This window comes from Natator depressus, chromosome 7 (assembly GCF_965152275.1).
Source record: "Natator depressus isolate rNatDep1 chromosome 7, rNatDep2.hap1, whole genome shotgun sequence".
NCBI lineage: Eukaryota > Metazoa > Chordata > Testudines > Cheloniidae > Natator > Natator depressus.
Window position 1 is genome coordinate 41,317,590 of NC_134240.1, and position 21,675 is coordinate 41,339,264.

General features: G+C 44.2%; 1 protein-coding gene across 1 annotated transcript in view; it reads left to right on the forward strand.

Annotated features, from left to right (window-relative positions):
• Positions 1-1,744: 1,744 nt before the first annotated feature.
• LOC141990699 (uncharacterized) overlaps positions 1,745-21,675 on the forward strand; it is a 40,048-nt gene continuing 20,117 nt past the window's right edge. The window contains exon 1 of the mRNA XM_074958229.1: positions 1,745-1,769. Within this exon, the coding sequence (XP_074814330.1) occupies position 1,769 (1 nt within the window). The 5' untranslated portion in view covers positions 1,745-1,768. The remainder of the gene's footprint in view (positions 1,770-21,675) is intronic.

Sequence of the window (21,675 nt, forward strand, 5' to 3'; positions counted from 1 at the left end):
ACAAGGGGAAGGGAATAGCAGAGGAAGCAAAAAGTAAAGTTATTCTTTAGCTTGCATGCATTGCAGTATTGCACCTACATTTTCTAACAGTTTTCCTTTAAAAGGTGCTAAAATAATGGTGCCTATACACAAAAAGCATGTCTACAGGATTTTGGAACTGGGGCAAAAGTACAATGCCAAAATTTCACATAATGGGCTAGATTCAGTTTTAGTTTTCACCAGTTTCTGCCAACATGATCCAGGGCCTTTTGTGGTAGAATGTCCTCCTTTGGAAGGGGGGTTGTAATGACAATGCACCTGCAACCCACCCATCCAACAGAGGGCTTTTAACAACCTTGGCTTGGGTAATGGCCTAGGCAGCCTCCACCTGCAATGTTCCAACCACACTTCAGGACTGTTCGCCATAGCACTATCCCTAAGGGGTGTGATGGCAAAAATACCTGATCTTCCTTTAGGAGCGCATCCCCACTGGGTCAGGAAGTGGAATTTACACTTGCCAGCAGTATTTGGGGTAACAAGCTCATTTACTACAAGCCAGCATGATTATTTTTTCCTCCACCCCCCCTTCCCAGGTAGTATGTAAAAGGTATTTGCATCTCAGGACAAGTGCACCTCCCATGCATAAAATTGTGTTGAATGAAGTATTCTAATTAAAATAATTCATTGCATCAAGATAACGGTGTGCAAATTACTACAACCCAGCCACTAAGCCAAGGATAAAACACATTTTGTTGAGATAAAAGCATAATACTGTTCAAGGAAGCCAGGAGTCTGAGTCATAACACCTAGGATCCACCTGCTCTAGCCCTCCAGGAGTTTTTCACAAAGTGAGACTAAGGGGAAAGTTACACAAGTCAAGAAAAAAAAAAGGGCACAAAATCTAAACTACCACAACGTGAGCAAACTCTTCACCACCACCATTATGCATGTGAATCAGAAAGGTAACACTAGAGTGTATCTGGAACAGGCATCTACACTAACTGAACCACTGCAAACAGCAGTTATGTAGAGCATCCACACTAGCCATTTTGTTTCAGATGCACAGTGCACCACATCCACATATGGAAGCACAGTTGGGTGTATAGGTTGTTGTGTCTTAGCCCAGCACAGCTCCTTTGAACAAGTACATTATATCCACTGTCTATTTAGACTTCTTGACCATTGTTTGTTACACTGAATGTGTCAGTTCTTTCCTGAAAAAAATCAACAACAGTACATGTGTGTCACCAGGATCCGCGACTATGCAAGCACAAGCATGCAGCAGAGTAGATGCCATGGAAAAGACTCATCAGCTCCCTCTGGACCACTTGCTAGATTGCCTGTGGGCCATGAGGTCCAGTGTATATCATTGTAAGCACTGACAACTTTTGGTCTTGGTTTTTGAAGTGTATTGCTTGATTTAATTCATTTCTTCCCACCAAAATAATTGAGTTTTATTTTATTTGTGGAGAAGGTTGTGTTTTATTTTGTTGCTATACTAGTGGTTTCTTTCTCCAGTGTTTCTCTTTAGGAAAAAGATTGGAATAGTCTGATTCCAGGTGATATTGCTCCATCAACTAGTGGAGTCTCTTCACCACATAATGCAGTAGAGCAGCAGGGGATGTACCGCTTCTCAGGAGGAAAGTGGGGAGGCACGGTAAATTTAAGTTACTTTATGCCAGGTTTGATGACAATGCTGTTGTGTTCTCTTTCAGATTTCAGAAATGAGACACTGCTGAGGCAGTGGGCCTAGACAGCTACAGCAATTCCCAGTGAAGTAAGTGCATGAAGTGAGTGTCTTGTTTACTTATCAGCCATTGATTTGTGTCCTGGCTTTTTCTGGTGCACTCTCAAAGGAGAAGAGATTTTTAATGTTTTTTAAAAGGTAGATGTCCAAGCTGTGTTTTATTTATGCTTATTTGTTTTATTGATTTTTGGGTTGAGGTGTCACGGAAGGATGAGACAGCTGCCCAGGGCAGCTGACTTCAGCCTGATACTTGGGCAGCACTCAGATTAGATTCATCATGAACAGTGTTAGGAGGAGGCAGAGCTGAGCAGCCACAACTGTCTCAGGCCTGTATGCAGCCAACTTGACAGGTAACCAAGCATTTTAAAGTTATAAAGTAGTGCCTGAAGGGTGGCTAAGAGTTTTGTTGGATTCCACTGGGAGGACTAGTTGAACCAACATAGCTGCTATACTAGTTCTTCCTATCAACACTGTTTGTCCACTGGAACATATTGATGTAGTGATGGACAAACATGGTTAGTCTCAGTGCACGTGCCATCACAGTGGTGGCCAAAGCACCATTGAGGACAACGTTACAGGCACGGTAGAGGATTAATAAAAAATGATTTAGGCTTTGTCTATGCCAAAAGTCTGCTGTACTAGAGAACATAGAATTTCGTTGGCCGCCCTTGTTACCATATGTAGCCCAGTGGGCCAGCTTACCTGTATTAATATTCATTGTTTTGTTATTCTGCTTTATTATATTTAGTAGTAATTCAAGGAACCTACAGGCTTTTATTCTGTAAGATTTGGCTTTAGTAGATAGCATGAGGCTTGAGGCCTATAACCTTTGGTATAGATAAATTTAAGTAACTCATAAGTTATAGGAAACTGAAAGTAGCATGCAAGAGGGGGAATTTTGTCCAGAATACCGACATCAGCTACCCATACCAGCATACAGAAAGTTCCAGACAGAATGTCCGACCGCAAAGCTGACATGACGACAAATTGACGTGTATGCTAATATGGTAACATCATACATATACTAACCTATAGCAAATGGACACCTTAGGGGGTGGAAATACAAATAAGGACCTCTATTGAATATGCATTGGACAAGGCAGCATCAGTGTAACCTACTATAAAAGTAACGTCCCAGGGACAGCAGAAGGGTGGAGAGATGTAGACCTTGGTAGGGCCCAGAATGATGGCCACCGGGGAAGATGAGGACAAGGACGGTGAAGAGAAAGATAATGGTTAAGTATGTAAGATAATGGTTAAGTAGGTTAAGAAAGATAAGGGTGTGGATGCCCAAATAAGTATGGATAAGTATGGATAAGTATGGATGCCCAAATGTACTTTCTGTATTATCTCTATCTGCCTTGTTGGGTTTAAGTGTGCGTATAACTTTGCTAAATTATTAAGAAATCATATTTGTATCTATCTATATATCTATATCTAATCGAGAGAGAGAGAGTTCCTATGGTGTGAGTGTTGCACCTGTTCACATCGGGGTTCCCAAATTATATGGTGATTTTTGCAATAATCTTACTGGGCCTGATCTTGGGACAAGAACCTGTTAATCCTCAAGTTTACAATTATATATACCCAACTTTGGGTCAGGCTACACATATAGCATTGCTAAATACAGTTGGGAGCAAGAGGGAACCATACAAAAAATCAGTACGGACACTTATGGCATTCATGAAACCCAGCAGATCTCAAAGTAATTATCATTCTTGGGTTTCAGATTCAATATCCACTCCACTACTACCCTCAGGGAGTGGATCATGGGCCTGATTTGGGCCTCAATATCCAACTCCCACTGACGCTAGCAGGGCTGAGGGTACTCAGTTCTTTGCAAGATTTGGCACTAGTGGCCCTTATTCTCCATTCAGTATTTCTGCAGAATTTCCCGGATATCACTGGGAGCTCTGCTCAGAGACAGGGATAGAGTATGTGCCAACCTTCAGACAAGCTAGCCTCTGAACTTAACAGTGAAACAGGAGCTGTGCCACTTGTCTCATAAGGAGTGCAACTGAATAATTAAAACCTGTCTCTGCAGTGGTGCAGGATTCCAGCAAGTGTAACTGATTTTCAAATGAATGTACAGAAAAAAAAAACTGTCCTCTCTACCCCAGAAAATTACACTCCCAGAGTATAATTATCCCTACCACTGATATACTCCGAACCCTATGGAATATTTTTGTAGTCTTCTTGATTATAAGCCCCTCAGGTTAGTGACAGTATCTTACTATCTGTAAGCTTTCATCCACAGCAGAGCACTAGACAAATAAATATTCTTCCTGGAGTACTTTAACACTAATCAGTACCGGGTTTACCATGGTGCCACCAGGCCGGTGAGTGTGGCTGGGGGCAGGAAGGGTGTGGGAGAGTGGGTCTCTGGAGGGTCTGTGTGGGGTACTCCTGGGGGAGTGAAAACAGATCCCCTGCAGATTTCTTTTCTTTCCTTTCAAAAGTGACCGAAAAGCAAGGGGAGGGGAGTAGCAGCTGAGCATACCCATGGGTTTAGTTTGGGGGGCAGTGCCCGCAAACAGAGGCGAGGCATGGGGGCACACGGAGTCACACGCCACTGCCTCCCCCGCTTTCTGCAAGCACAGAGCTGCCCAACTGAAAAAAGAGGGTGCTGCTCAGAAGATGCCACTTTCTGGGTCCTAGTGCTGGTTGAGCTCCCCTTCTGTGTGCTGGGAGCCATCCTGTTTTCTGTACAACAGTGAGTGCCTATGGTGGGAAAGGGCAGGGGCAGGCTGGGGCTAGGGGAAAAGAGGCAGTGGGGAAGGAAGGGGGTGGGGAGGAGATGGAGCGGTGGGGAAGGGGCATGGGATAGGGAAGAGAAGGGGGCAGGGGAAGCGGGGCCTGGGGGAAAGAGGCAGCGGGGACAAAAGGGGTGGGATGGGGAGAAGATGGGGCAGTGGGGAAGGGGCCTGGGATGGGGAAGAGAAGGGGATGAAGGAAGCAGGGGTAGGAGGGAAGGTGGAGCCCAGCATGCGGCATCCCCTTGGCAGAAGCTGGGGTCCCCTGTTAAGCAGGCCTATCGAATCCTCACCCTGACAAGCCCACCTCCCCTGCATCTGTACCACCCCGATGAGCCCCTCCAGACACCCTCTCCACTGAGCCCCAACCACCTGGACCCCCACCCAAATGAACCCCACCTCCCCTGCTCCTAGACTCCCCCCACCCCGGCTGAGCCCGTTAACCTGGATCCCCTGCAGAGCTCCTGCACCTGAAACCCCCGAATGAGCTTCTGTGTATCCAGATCTCCCACTGAGCCACCCGCATCCAGATTGCCCCACAGAGAACTCTCTTACCCCCACCTGGATCCCCCCACACTAAGTCCTCTGCACTTGGATCCTGCTGCTGGGCTGAGCCTGTACAGCTGGCACAGGGGGGCAGGGTCTCAGGGTATTTCTGGGGCAGGCCTGGCCCTTGCACTGTGTCAGGGTCGGGTGCAGCCTCACCGCTGAGTCCCTGCACAGAGGTAGGGTCAGGGGAGGCTGCAGGGTAATCTCCCATCTCTATGCAACCAGTGGCCTGTGCTCTCCACTGCCATGTTGGAGCCTCCACATTTATTTATTGACAAACAAAATGTGCAGAATTCTAAAATATTATGTGAAGAATTTTTAATTTTTTTGTTTAGAATCCCCTCAGGAATATGGGGTGCTGTGCAGCTGTGATGGTGGGACTGTGAGGAAGGTGGTGGGCAATGTGGAGGTCTATGGGCAGGGGGTGATGGTGAGCAGTGTGGTGTGCAGGGTGCTGTGCAGTTGTAGTGGGAGGCCAGCGGGGGAGGTCTGGGGGAGGGGTGAGGGCTAGGCATAGAGATCTGTGGTGGAGGTTTCTGGGAGAGGGGGCGCTGGGCATAAGGGTGGGGCACTGGGCAGGGGGTGGTGTTGTGCGGGCCAGCCCTCAAGGCGAAGGGGTATGCTGACGGCTCAGGGCTGGGCAGGCCAGTGTGTGTCTGGCAGCTGCAGGTTTGTAAACAGTACCCTTCTGCTGGGCTGCACGGAGCGGGGCTGCTCCTGCTGTGCTGTGCCTCATTACCCCCAGCCTTCCCTTCACTATGGAGACTGACCATCCCACCTCCCTGCACCTTGCCCCATGGGGGCCCACAAATGTTTGGCACCGGGCCCAAGAAAAGTTAATCCGACCCTGACAGTAATACAGCATTTCTACAAGGGCTCTGCATAGGTATAGCATCTTTCAGCTGGGGATATCAAATATCTAATCCTCAGCACCCTCAGGAGGAATGTTACTCCACTTTATAGAAGGGGAAAGTGAGGCACAGTTAAACAATTTGCTCTAGTCACAGCAATTTGTTGGTAGAATGGAGAGCGTTTAACTCAATTTGTGATTCCCAGTCCTTTCTTCTAACCATTAGATGTTTTTGCACTGTATAGCCTGCAATGAATAGAAAGTAAGCAGCTTCATTTACTAGTTTCATCAGGGTTAGTTGCTCCTCTGCCTAGAGTAATGGCTTCAATAAAGCTACTTAACCTTTGGTTGTTACTATCTGTATTATCCCTCACTGCTACTTCTGATTAGCCTTTTTGGGGCATCTTCCCTGTTGAGCTCATCTGTGCAGCTCCACTCGTGGGAGAGCTGGCATGGAAAGGACATTGACATTTTTATCAAAATGACCTCTAGACCTGAGTGGTATAAGGGACTACGGTCATTAGAATTTTGGAGGACTCCTGGAGCCTCATCTGCACTAGTGCTCCAATCATTGCTACCGCTAGTGGAGCTGAGTCAGTGCTAATCAGTGGGAATTTCAGAGGAAAAGCATACAAGCGTATGCCCACACCTTGAATACTATGTGCAGTTCAAGTTGCTTAATCTCAAACAAGATATTAGAATTGGAAAAGTTACCAAGAAGGGCAACAAAAATGATTAAGGTATGGAATAGCTTTCATTTGATAAGAGATTAAAAAGACTGGGACTGTTCATTTTAGAAAAGAGATTTACAAGGGTGGGGGGAATAAAATAGAGGTCTGCAAAATGATGAATGGTGTGGAAAAAGTGAATAAGAAAGTGTTATATCCCTTCACATAACAAGAACCAGGGCTCACCCAATGAAATTAATAGGCAGCAGGTTCAAAATAAATCAAAAGTAGTACTTCTTCACACAGTGCACCATCAGACTGTTTAACTTGTTGCCAGGGGGTGTTGTGAAGGCCAGAAGTATAAATGGGTTTAAAAAAAAAAAGAAAGAAAGAAAGAAGCTCAGAGAGACCATTAGCCAAGATGGTCCAGGATGCAACCCTGTGCTCTGGGTGTCCTTATACTTCTGACTGGCAGATTCTGGACAGGATGACAGGGGACAGATCACTCAATGGTTGCCCTGGTTCTCTTCATTCCCTCTGAAGGCTCTGCACTGGCCCCTGTTCGAAGGCAGGATACTGAGCTAGGTGGACCATTGGTCTTATCCAATATGGCCATTCTCATGTACTTACAAAGCTGCCAAGTCATTCTCTGCATGTGCTGAGTGAGGGTATGTCACAGGAGAGTCAAAATGCATGGGTTGATGTTTGCAGATGTAAAGCATTGTACAGCTTTTACAAATGGGGGTTGAAAATCCACTCTAGAAAGTTATGGAAAAATACAAGTAATAGAGTAGCCAGATAAATAATTAATCTTCCAGGAATTGGTATACTTTCTAGCCCTCAAGAACTTCATTGGTTTAGTTTTAAAATATATAGCCAAAGACAACTCTAATTTAGCCTATGGAACTCCATTAATTTAATTAGGCCTGTTTAGGGTGTAAATCAGGGTGGAGTTTGGTCCTGGAGGACGTTATTCTCCACTGCCTTGTGCCTTATGAATTCATTTACACCTGAGCAGCGTGAATCTGAGGCTATGTCTACACTACAAAATTAGGTCAAATTTATAGAAGTAGATTTTTTAGAAATTGATTGTATACAGTCGATTGTGTGTGTCCCCACTTAAGACAATTAAGTCAGCAGAGTGCGTCCACAGTACCGAGGCTAGCATCAACTTCCGGAGTGTTGCACTGTGGGTAACTATCCCACAGTTCCCGCAGTCTCCGCCACCAATTGGAATTCTGGGTTGAGATCCCAATGCCTGATGAGGCAAAAAACATTGTTGCGGGTGGTTCTGGGTACGTCATCAGGCCCCCCCTCCCTCCATGAAAGCAATGGCAGACAATCGTTTCATGCCTTTTTTCCTGGGTTACACGTGCAGATGCCATACCACAGCAAGCATGGAGCCTGCTCAGCTCACCGTCACTGTACGTCTCCTGGGTGCTGGCAGACACGGGACTACATTGCTACACAGCAGCAGCTCATTGCCTTGTGGCAGCAGATGGTGCATTATGACTGGTAGCTGTCCTCGTTGTCTCCTGGGTGCTCTTGGCTGGCTTCGGTGAGGTCGGTTGGGGCTCCTGGGCAGACTTGGGTGCTCCTGGCAGATCTTGGTGAGGTCTGTCGGGGCGCCTGGACATAAATGGAGTGACTCAGGTCATTCTCTTCTTTAAGTTTTGTCTAATGGAGATTCAGTCCTGCCTGGAATATTGGCAGAGGGATAGCTCAGTGGTTTGAGCACTGGCCTGCTAAACCCAGGGTTATGAGTTCAATCCTTGAGGGGGCCATTCTGCCTCAGGCTGCTCTCCTCCCTCCATGAAAGCAACAGCCAACAATCGTTTTGTGCCTTTTTCCCTGCGGGTGCCATATTGCTCTCAGCATCATCATCCACCCGCCGCTTCCACTGCCACACTGCTCTCCTGCAGACGCCATACCATGGCAAGCATGGAGCTCGCTCAGATCACCATGGCAGTTATGACCATTCTAAACACCACATGCATTATCCAGCAGTATGTGCAGAACCAGAACCTGCAAAAGCAGGCGAGTAGGCGATGGCAGCGTGGTGAGGAGAGTGATGAGGACATGGATACAGACTTCTCTCAACATACAGGCCCCAGCTATGTGGACATCATGGTGGTAAAGGGGCAGGTTCATGCCATGGAACGCCAACTCTGGGCCTGGGAAACAAGCACAGACTGGTGGGACCACATAGTGTTGTGGGTCTGGGACAATTCCCAATGGCTGCAAAACTTTTGCATGCATAAGGGCACTTTCATGGAACTTTGTGACTTGCTTTCCCCTGCCCTGAAGCACCAGAATACCAAGATGAGAGCAGCCCTCACAGTTCACAAGCGAGTGGCGATAGCCCTGTGGAAGCTTGCAACGCCAGACAGGTACTGGTCAGTCGGGAATCAGTTTGGAGTGGGCAAATCTACTGTGGGGGCTGCTGTGATCCAAGTAGCCAACACAATCACTGAGATGCTGCCATCAAGGGTAGTGAGTCTGGGAAATGTGCAGGTCATAGTGGATGACTTTGCTGCAATGGGATTCCCTAACTGTGGTGGGGCGATAGACGGAACCCATATCCCTATCTTGGCACCGGAGCACCAAGTACATAAACTGAAAGGGGTACTTTTCAATGGTGCTGCAAGCACTGGTGGATCACAAGGGACGTTTCACCAACATCAATGGGGGATGGCTGGGAAAGGTACATGACACTCGCATCTTGAGGAACTCTGGTCTGTTTCAACAGCTGCAGCAAGGGACTTTCTTCCCAGAACAGAAAATAACCATTGGGGATGCTGAAATGCCTATAGTTATCCTTGGGGACCTAGCCTACCCCTTAATGCCATGGCTCATGAAGCCATACACAGGCAGCCTGGACAGTAGTCAGGAGCTGTTCAACTACAGGCTGAGCAAGTGCAGAATGTGCATTTGGATGTTTAAAAGCACGCTGGCGCAGTTTACTGAGTCGTTTAGACCTCAGCGAAACCAATATTCCCATTGTTATTACTGCTTGCTGTGCGCTCCACAATATCTGTGAGAGTAAGGGGGAGATGTTTATGGTGGGGTGAAAGGTTGAGGCAAATCGTCTGGCCGCTGATTTATGCACAGCCAGACACCAGGGTGGTTAGAAAAGTACAGGAGGGTACGGTGCGCATAAGAGAAGCTTTGAAAACCAGTTTTATGATTGGCCAGACTACGGTGTGAAAGTTATGTTTGTTTCTCCTTGATGAAAACCCCCGCCCCTTGGTTCACTCTACTTCCCTGTAAGCTAACCACCCTCCCCTCCCGCCTTTGATCACCACTTGCAGAGGCAATAAAGTCATTGTTGCTTCAAATTCATGCATTCTTTATTAATTCGTCACACAAATAGGGGGATAACTGCCAAGGTAGCCCAGGAGGAGTGGAGGAGGAGGGAAGGACAAGGCCACACTGCACTTCAAAACTTATTGAATGCCAGCTTTCTGTGGCTTGGGCAGTCCTCTGGGGTGGAGTGCTTGGGTGCCCAGAGGTCCCGCCCCACTGCGTTCTTGGGCGTCTGGGTGAGGAGACTATGGAACTTGGGGAGGAGGGCGGTTGGTTACACAGGGGCTGTAGCGACGGTCTGTGCTCCTGCTGCCTTTCCTGCACTTCAACCATACGCCGTAGCATATCAGTTTGATCCTCCAGTAGCCTCAGCATTGACTCCTGCCTTCTGTCAGCAAGCTGACGCCACCTATCATCTTCAACCTGCCACCTGTCCTCGTGTTCATATTGTGCTTTCCTGGACTCTAACATTGTCTTCCTCAACACATTCTGCTGGGCTTTCAGTGTGGGAGGACTGCATCAGCTGAGAGAACATTTCATCGCGAGTGGGTTTTTTCACCTTCTAATCTTCGCTAGCCTCTGGTAAGGAGATTATAGTGTGAGCGTTGAAACATTTGCAGCTGCGGGAGGAAAAAAAAGGGAGAGTAGTAGTTAAAAAGACACATTTTAGAGAACAATGGGTAGACTTTCAGGGTGAACCTTGCTGTTAACATTACATAGCACATGTGCATTCGGTACAAGGTTGCATTTTGCCTCTTACATTGAGGGTCTGCCGGTTTGGTGAGAGATCACACACGCAGGGCTGGCGGGCAACAGAATTCGACTTGCAGACAGCCATGGTAAGCCACAGTCTTTTGGCTTCTTTAACCTTCATAACATGTGGGAATGGTTTCAAACAGCAGCGCCCTCATTTCCCATACCAAACAGCCATTGGGTTGGCCCTTTAAAATGGGTTGGCAATTTAAAAGGAGGGGCTGCGGTTTTCGGGTTAATGTGCAGCACAAACCCAACTACCCCCCCCCCCCGACACACACACACCCAATTCTCTGGGATGATCGCTTCACCCCCTCCCCCCACCGCGTGGCTAATAGCAGGGAAGATTTCTGTTCAGCCACAGGCAAACAGCCCAGCAGGAACGGCCACCTCTGAATGTCCCCTTAATAAAATTCCCCTATTTCAACCAGGTGGCCATGAATGAAATCACTCTCCTGAGGATAACAGAGAGATAAAGAACAAATGTTGCTTGAATGCCAGCAAACACCAGGACCATATGCTGCCATTCTTTGTTATGCAACGACTCCAGATTACGTGCTACTGGCCTGGCATGGTAAAGTGTCCTGCCATGGAGAATGGAATAAGGCTGCCCTCCCCAGAAACCTTTTGCAAAGGCTTTGGGAATACCTCCAGGAGAGCTTCATTGAGATGTCCCTGGAGGATTTCCGCTCCATCCCCAGATGCGTTAACAGACTTTTCCAGTAGCTGTAGTGGCTGCAAATGCATCCCAAGTCTTCAGGGCAAATCAATCATTAAACATGCTTGCTTTTAAACTGTGTATTATATTTACAAAGGTACACTCAGCAGAGATGCCTTCTCCGGCTTCATGGTCCGGGAGCCCGCCTTGAGAGAGTATTGGCTCCAGGGTGATACAGTTCCTGGCTGTCGGGGAGAACAGTTTCTCTGCTTGCCTGTTGTGCACTATCCTCCTCCTCATCTTCCTCGTTCCCAAAATCCTCATCCCTGTTGCGTGAGACTCCCCCCTTGCAGGTGTCCACGGACAGGGGTGGGGTAGTGGTAGGGGCACCCCCTAGAATTGTATGCAGCTCATCATAGAAGCAGCATGTCTGGGGCTCTGACCCAGAGTGGCTGTTTGCCTCTTTGGTAGGCTTGCCTGAGCTCCTTAATTTTCATGCAGCACTGCTGCGGGTCCCTGTTATAGCCTCTGTCCATCATGCCCTTGGAGACTTTTTCAAATATTTTGGCATTTCATATATTGGAACGGAGTTCTGATAGCATGGATTCATCTCCCCATACAGCAATCAGATCCAGTGTCTCCCATTCGGTCCATGCTGGAGCTCTTTTGCAATTTTGGGACTGCATGGTCACCTCTGCTGATGAGCTTGCCACACTGGCCAAACAGGAAATGAAATTCAAAAGTTCCCAGTGCTTTTCCTGTGTACCTGGCTAGTGCATCTGAGTTGAAAGTGCTGTCCAGAGCAGTCACAATGGAGCACTCTGGGATAGCTCCCGGAGGCCAATACCATCGAATTGCATCCACACTACCCCAAATTCGACCCAGCGAGGTCAATTTTAGTGCTACTCCCCTCGCTGGGGAAGAGTACAGAAATCAATTTTAAGAGCCCTTTAAGTCGACAAAAATGGCTTCGTCGTGGATGGGTGCAGGGTTAAATTGATCTAACGCTGCTAAATTCGACCTAAACTTGTAGTGTAGACCAGGGCTATGTTTCATTTCACTGTTGATAATTGTTTAGTGCTCAGTGATGCACGGCAATGGGTAAGGTTAAAAGTTTAACAGGTCACAAGGAGAAGTTCAAGTTTATATGCCTGGATTTTTGAAATCACGAAAGATTTGGGGACAGTGTGTATTATTCATTGAACTTGACAACTGACAGCCATTTCCATAAGTTCCCTTCCCCTCTGTTGGGCATTAGAGTCCCCTTTATTTGAGCTATTCATGACCCTGAGCTTGTTCAGAAAACATCTGCATATACTGGCTGCAGTTTTTCTATTTCTTTGCATTGCACGTTTTCCCCACATGAGGCCACCACTGTCCTCAAAGTCAAGAAATCATGTGGCCCAGATATTATATCAAACAAAATGCTGAAACAGCAATGACTGCTTTTAGGAAGGCCTATTTTAAAATCAACTCAGATATTTTGTGAGGTAGTCACACTGAAAAACGGAAGCCCTCAACCCACACTAATAGACATCTATATTAACTACAGTAACTGCAAATTCTTTTGTAATATCTTTTAAAATACATGGCTTGATCAACAAAGTTGTCCCTTAAAGTCAGACTGGACTCCTCTTAAAGATATAAACCACATCTTTATCCTACAGATACTCAGAGAAGAAACTGAACAAGGTAGCATTTGCCTGCTTTGTAGTCCCGTCCCACCCACCCACCCCCCAAAGAATCATTTAACTCAGTCTGGCACCTCGTATTAAGTCTTACAATGATTAGAAAATAGTATTGGTGGAAAAAACAGGACATGAAATCCATATACTAATCTATCAAATGTAGGATAGAAATAAATATGCAAATAGAGGGGAAAGAAAGGAAGGCCAGCTAACTCTTTTCAACACAATCAACAGTGGTTAACCTGCCGTATTGGAACCAGCCCCAAACCTGGGATTTGCACTTGACAATTAAATGCTCATTGATTTTTTTTCCCCTCCAGCAAACAAGTCTCAATATTTGAAAGAAAAGGCAAAACTCACCAGACTAAATGAATGCCTGAGACATGGAAATCAAATACATTCTAGGTTATACATACCTAGGCCTCATAAGAGATATAGGGTTGTTCAGAATTAGAAAAGCACTCCAAGCATGTGGGCCTCTATACCATGAAGAAACCACTCAACACTCCAGTAAACCTTTTTACAGTGTAATCCTACTCATTCTACTGTTACACCTGTTAGGACAAAACCTTCACAGAAACCCTGTGTCAGCTACCAGGCTAAATGCACTTCTGATCCCTCTCAGTATAAGTATGAGTCATTACACGTATTGAATCTATTTCCCCATGTTAAGTATCCTCACACCTTCTGGTCAACTGTCTAAATGGGCCATCTTGATTATCACTACAAAAGTTTTTTCCTCCTGCTGATAATAGCTCAGCTTAATTAGTCTCTTACAGTTGGTATGGCTACTTCCACATTTTCATGTTCTCTGTATGCATATCTATCTATCTTCTTATTACAGGTTCCATTCTATGCATCTGATGAAGTGGGCTGTAACCCATGAAAGCTTATGCGCAAATAAATTTGTTAGTCTCTAAGGTGCCACAAGTACTCCTGTTCTTTTTGCGGATACAGACTAACACGGCTGCTACTCTGAAACCTCTCAGTATGAGCACACCCTCAGAGGTCTCAGGCCTCTAGCCATCATCTCTCATGGGGCCCTGGGTCACAATATGCTATGTATCAACTGTGATTTACCTCAGCAGGTCTCACTTCTGTTCCCTATGAGGCAATGACAGTGATAATCAGTTACCAAACAGCCTCATGAAAGCAAATATTTATTTACTGCAAAAGCATTTTCAGAGAAGCCATATTTAAAAAAAAAAACAGACTATATGCATGTCTAGCTTACCAAGAATGTAACTATCCTCTACTTGGGAACTCTGGTAGGTCTGTTCTGCAGAGCTATGTCAGCTTGTCTCCCTATCAGCTCCTGGCAACTCAACCCCCTTTGCTATAATCAAACCACTTTTTAAATGTTTTGCAGACCTTTGATTTACTAATTCCTACCTTTAGCAGAACAAGGTTTGCCACAGGTTGGAGGCAGGAGCCTTGAAGGCAACAGCCTGCCCCATTGTCTTCCAAGTGTGTTTGAGTGTTCTTATTTGGGAAGTCACTCAATAACATTTATGCACAGACCTCATTGAAATCAAGCATTATAGACATGTAGTAAACATTCCACTACTCCCAATGTAAATATCAATACAGTCACTTGGGAAATTTTGTATACAGTAACTTACCCTGACCCAGTCACCTACAGAGTTCATAAAATTGCTCTCAATATTCATATTATGTATAAGCTTTATCTATGTCACTCCCTTTATTTACAGCTCTGCTAACAGATGTGCACATGAAGTCCTGCAATAGGGTATGCAGAGCACAACTGGGTCAGTTCCCCTTATAATCAATGTAGAAGTGAGCACTGGACTTCTGGTGACATCACAACCAAATTTTCTCTGTACTGCAACACACTGGAGACTAAAAAAGAAACAAACAAAACCAAAAAATCCAAACAGTGGATTATGTTTTCATTTAATGTCATTCCTGGGACTCAACATTAGACTTCTGATCAGTGAAAGAAACAACCCCACCCAGATAGAAAAATGGTAAAAAATGGGAGATCAACAACAAAAACATTAAATAACCGGAAAAAACAAATCCAGCTAGGCTGCTACATATCCCTGCTCCAAACTACAGTGAAGTATTCAGGCAGATAAATGCAGAATTGAGGATTAAGACTGAGGTGGACTGTGTGAGAAAACAAAACTCAGAACAGCTATAAGAGTGTGACAAGCACATACCACTTCACTTTCCAAAATACACAGTCACAACATCTGTTTAGATGATCAGAAACCACTTAAGACTATCAAGGAAAAATACCAAACATTGTCAAACATCTTTCTGGGCATATAATTGATATATGCTGTCCAAAATAAGGGCCTGATCCCGTGAGGTGCCTAGACCCCTGAACTTCCATGACTTCACCATTATAGTTAGGGTTCCTTGGCATTTCACAAAGGGCACTCAGAATTTTGCAGGCTTGGGCTAAATAGATGATGTAAATTGTACTTTACTGCACCGGGGCAAAGCATATTACTAGGGGTTTGATCTTACAGCCAGTAAAGTCATTAAGAGCATTGTCATTTACTACATTTAGAGCAGGACTGGGCTCTTCATTTTTTCACACATCCCAGGAGGACTTTTCATAACTAAAGATTTTGCTAATTGCCAGACTTGTGAGCTAAGTAAATTTAACCTGGATTCTGGTGAATAAAAAAAACACCAAGATGGCCTTTAATATCTTTACAAAGCTATCAGCTTTGGGATGTGTAAACACATTAATGAAACTTTCTTTACCTGAAGAAGCAGAGTTTGACATTTCTCCTCCTAGATACAAGAAATTTCTCAAAATCAAGATGTTGGAATTCTATCCTCATAAAAAAGTAGTTTCTCTAACCTTTATTTTAGGTTTAACTCTCCATCTGTGCAGCAAAGACTTTCACTGATTCAAACTGCCATTTTTTGTGCAAAATGGTGTGATGTACTCCATATACTTTATGAAAATATCCTTTGAATGTGAATATAATGTAACTGGAATATGCTTTATTCAAAAGGTCTCTTGTAAGGTATCATTACAAAGCTTATAATCGACTGAGTGTGTTCATCCTATTTGTATGCATGTATCATTCTTGTGTCGGAAGCTAGAAATATGAAGTATAACTCTGAGGTCCTATTGTAACTATGCAAAGTGTGGGCCATTAATGGTGGTTTAGAATCTTGATGGCTCCTATTGACTAGGACAATTGGTTGTAAATGGTTTATTTGCCTGCAAGCCTTCCTATGTATGTGTGAGCCAGCCCAGGAAGAATGGAGGCTGGGGTCTCACAGGACATGTGACCACATCACATGATACTGGAATCCATCTTAAATCTGGTACTTTTCCATTTAGAAGGCAGGGTGGGGACCCAGAGAGACAAAAGATTCCCGCTTTGGGCCAAAGCTATAAAAGGGGGTGGAACAGAACAAAGTGGTCTGCCACTCATGGGCTGCCAGTCATGAGAAAAACCCACCTAAGATATCTGCTAACAAGGACTGAACCATGGGAAAGGATTGGGCCCAGACTAAGAAGGAGTTTAGTCTGTGAAAGAAGCTTATTGGAACATCTTTGAGGGAGAGATGTTACCTGTAATCAGTTTCTTAATGTATTAGGCTTAGACTTAAGTGTTCTTGCTGTATTTTGCTTGGTGATTTATTTTGTTTGTTATTACTTGAAACCACTTAAATCTTTGATTTTATTAAGAATAAAAAGTCTTTTATTTATTAATGAACCCAGAGTAAGTGATTAATACTTGGGGGAGTAAACAGCTGTGCATCTCTCTTTCTATCAGTGATATAGAGGTCGAACAATTTAGGAGTTTCTCTTGTATAAGCTTTATGCAGAGTAAAATGGACTTATATGGGGGTTGGATCCCATTGGGAGCTGGGTGTCTGGGTGCTGGAAATAGGTGACCTGTTGAGCAGTTTTTGGTTAAAGTCTTCAGTTTTGGGGGCGTGGACCAGACCTGGGTCTGTGTTGCAGCAGGCTAGCGGATCTGGCTCAACCAGGCAGGGTTCTGGAGTCCCAAGCTGGAAGGGAAAACTGTTATTCCAGCACGTCAGGAGACAGTCCCAAGGGGGTCTGTGTGACTGAACCTGTCACAAATGGATTTCCAGTCACAACAGTTAGAAATGGGATTACCATGGCCAGTTTTCCAATATTCATGTTGGTTTTGTACTGCTGTATTTTAGGTCAGTTTAAAAAACAAACAAACATGCATTTCAAGTAGTGAAGTGTAGCCATACACCTATTTTGCTAATACTCCCAGGTGAATGCTAGCTTTAAGATGTACTCTGCTGACTGTTAGAATAAGAAATTCAGACAAATTCTAGTACCCAAGTCAGTCATTGTTACATGATACCATAGATTAAATAAAGATAGTGTCAGTCATTCATGCAGTAGTCTCACTTTGACTCCTTCAAGATTACTGTAAGCACCACATCATTATACCAATACAGATTTAAGATTATGTGCCACTCCAGAAAAACTTTTCGGGTTAACATAAAAAGAAAAATTCACATTAAATCAATCTAGAATCCCATTTATCGTAACCCTTTTTGATAGTATATCTTCAGCCCTCACTGGGGTCAATGGGATTGCATAGGCTAATGAGCAGAATGTGACCCTTACAGTAGCTAAAAGCTATACTTGACATACAATCACATGAGGGATGGGCTCATGTGTATCTATCAGCACTGGGATGTGCAGACCTTAATACAATCCAAATGAGGGCTATAAGTTTCTGTCAACTGGGGAGAAGCAGGATTTCCATGCAGACTCGGTCAAGGATGGTAGGCCCAAGAATTGACCTTCCTTGACAGTAATCCCATATGGATGTACAGATTCATGTATTATTTTTTGGGGAGGGGAGGGGGGACAGAACAAAAAACAGATGTTGCTGCTCAGAAAAACAAAATTAAACCCCAAACCACAGAGATTTTTGACTTACTGTGAAATATAATAAAAAAACTAGGGCATATGCATTGTCTGACAGTCATATGTTTCTCAGATTTTTATTTTTATTTATTTATTTTTTTGAATGAACAATGTTTCCTCTTTATGGGCTACTAAATGAAGAACTTTTCAAGGTAAAGCTTTGACAGAATCTATGTCATACTAAGACAATTTTAGGCATGCTGACCAGACATTTTACGACTCAAAATTATTCATTTCTCCAATATCAGGAGATTGATAAGATATACTTCTAACAGAGAAATTGTTGAGATAACTGTATGTAAAACAGGTTTCAGAGTAACAGCCGTGTTAGTCTGTATTCGCAAAAAGAAAAGGAGTACTTGTGGCACCTTAGAGACTAACCAATTTATTTGTATGTAAAACACTGAGACAAGGCTAATGTTTTGTGCTTAGATTATCTAAATAATTTTCCTTTAATTCACTTTTGTACTGTCTGATCTCAAAACAAGCTAGCGTGGTGTTGACATTTTCAAACTTACTTAATACAGGATTTTTCATATCCCAAGTCAGTGTGATGAACTATTTTAAATTAGTCACAAACATTGCTGAGGCTAAGAAAAATCACGAACAAAGAATTAAATCTTGCAATAGTAATAGTAATCTAGATGTGAAGCAATTGTCTGTCCGCTAGAATTACTCCAGAAATCCTGCATTTTCATCTTGGTTTAGATAATGAGTCTCTTTGGCCATGGATAAACCACTCACTTCTCTGTCTCAGTTTCCTTATCTGGAAGATTAGTCTATGTGTATTTATTTCACAGCAATTTTCGTTACATCTTGAAGACAAAACATTCTAAGAATAAACTTTATGCTTTTTTCATATACATGTATCACTACACAGTTTACATAATTAATAGACTTAAGGAATTATACATGATATACAGAATAGAGACATGGGATAATATGTTACCTGTTAAGTGTAGTACATTGGAATATAAAGATGCATTAATTTTTGCTCTCTCCAATATACATCACATGATTGTGAAAAAAAAATCTTTCAGTATTAATCTGCATATTAGTAGGTTGGCTTAATAGAATCTCTCATTCTTTTACTGACAGTCCAGGAGACTGATAGAAGCCTCTGTCCTAAGAGAAACCACATCTCTGCTAAAGATGATCAGCTGTAGCATGAATCTTAGCACTGGGAAAATGTAGTACAACATATAAGCCATTACACTAGACTTCCATAAACAGTTTCATAATTTTCAACAGCAAGCATCAGGGAAACAGAGTGAGAACTTACCATTAAAGAAAACAGTTAAAGCATGAAGATAAAGAATGTGGTCTTTAGAAGCAATATTCATACTTCATACATTTGTTTACATTACAACTAGATCCTTGATAGATTAAGGTATTCTAATGCACTAATCTAAATCAGGGGTGGGCAAACTATAGCCCGCAGGCCGGATCCGGCCACTCAGGGCTTTGGATCCGGCCCGTGGGATTGCCACCGCTGCGGGCTCTGCACAGCAGCCACACCATGTTCCTGTAACCCCTTGGGGTGGGGGGGCAGAGAGCTCCGCACACTGCTCTTGCTTGTGGGTACCTCCCCCAAAGCTCCCATTGGCCAGGAACGGGGTACTGCGGCCAATGGGAGCTTCGGGGGGGGGTACCCACAAGCGAGGGAAACACATGGAGCCCTCTGCAGCTCCCACCCCCAGGGGCCGCAGGAATATGATGCCGGCCACTTCCCAGCTCAGCACGGGGCTGGGGCTGGCAGGGAGCTTGCTCTGGCCCCGGTGCGTGCTGCTATCACCCTGGAGCTACTGTAGGTAAGCGGCGCCGGGCCAGAACATGAACCCCTCCTGCACCCCACCCCACAACTCCCTGCCCTAAACCCCCTGCCTGCACCTCACACCACTCCTGCCCCCCAACCCCCTGCCCTGAGCCCCCTGCTGCACCCCATACCCCCATGCACCCCAACCCCCTTAGCCCTCTGCCCCACGCTGCACCCTAACTCCCCATCCTGAGCCCCCTGCTGCACCCCTCCTGCACCTAACCCCCTTCCCTGAGCCCCCTCATATACCCTGCATCCCTTCTTTGCCCCAACCCCTTGCCCTGAGCCCCTTCCTGCACACCGCACCCCCCCCACACCCCAACCCCCTGCCGCAGCCCTACAAGCAATTTCCCAACCCAGATGTGGCCCTCGGGCCAAAAAGTTTGCCCACACCTGGTCTAAATTATGTACGGCATATATTTTAAGTACTTTTAAAAGATATAGCACTTCATAAATTATACACAACCAACAGCACTGAAACAGAATCATTTATAGGGTGGAGTTTGCAACATACCCTTTGGATTCTCAGACATAACATACAATGCTGTTATTTCATAGTAGTGCTAAAGTGCTGTTTGAAGACCTATCTTTCCGTACACTGTTAGAAACAAGTCCCTTTGATCTTCTATACACACCTGGACAGCCGTGACATACTGAGGCGCATAAAAATCTTAGCAGGCATTGGGGGTGGGAGAGGGGCAATTTCAAGGTTCTCTCAAAACAGAAAAGGAGGACTTGTGGTACCTTAGAGGCTAACAAATTTATTCAATGAAGTGAGCTGTAGCTCACAAAAGCTTATGCTCAAATAAATTTGTTAGTCTCTAAGGTGCCACAAGTCCTCCTTTTCCAGATACAGAATAACATGGCTGCTACTCTGAAACCTCTCAAAACAGAGAAATTTAAAATAGGAATTTACACTGGATTATATAGAAAAATGAATACAAAGCAAACATACTAAGTTATTAATGTAGAGCAAATACAGAGTTTCTTACCTGTTACAAAAATCAGTTATAAGTTTTCTAAATAAAAATACTTTTAGCAAATAGAACTTAAGACCTTGTTGAAGCCAAAGGATTCAAAGGGCTTAAACACTTCCTTTTATAAGGCTTTATTTCCTAATGAGGCCCAGCTGTGAGCCTCTCATTCTATGCCTGACAGTTCCCACACTCCCTTTGCAGTGTTAACAAAGGTTTTTCTAGAAAAGCACTGTAACTTTTTCTTCCCCTTGTTAGGTACAGAGTATTTACACTCTGCTACAGGGTCATCACAAAGGGTTAAAACAAAAAGAACCATGTTATCCATCATACTCAATGGCTTTTTGTATGAGAAGTTGTAAATAAAGATACTGGATTTTTTGTAATTTATTTGCACAAAGAACTTGGTCTCATGCTTAAAGTTAATCCTGTGTTTGTGTTTAAGTCTTTGTAGAATCAGGAACTTACTTGTTTTGTATTCCTCCTATACAAATAAAGAGATCTTTTCCTCTCTATTGTTTTAATTATTTACTAAACTACTTATTTGAGTACTTTCACAGTTTAGATCTTGTCTTTACTTTGATATCTGAACTGTTGTAAATGCTTCCTGCGGCCACTCAGCCATATACAAATGTATATGTGATTAGACATTTATATATTGAAGTCAAAGGAAGCTACAGGTTCTCAGTACTTCTGATAATCAGGCACAAGCTGTCTCATGTTGGGCACCCATAAACTGAGGATCACAAAATCAGTGTCCTTTTTTGAACATTAGGGCCCTGATCTTCCAAACATTTATGCATGTGTGTGTCCTTCCATTGACTTCATTGGGATTATTCTTGGAAGAGTTTTCAGGACTGGGTCTTAGTTTGGGCTGTTCAGGATGGTTTTTGAATGTTCTTGTTCTAATGTGCCATGGTACATGGAAATGGCCCTCTGTAAAATAAATAATAACAATAATTGCTAAGAAGTCAAACAAGTGATCCATATGTAACTGATATGAAGCTTCAGACACTACT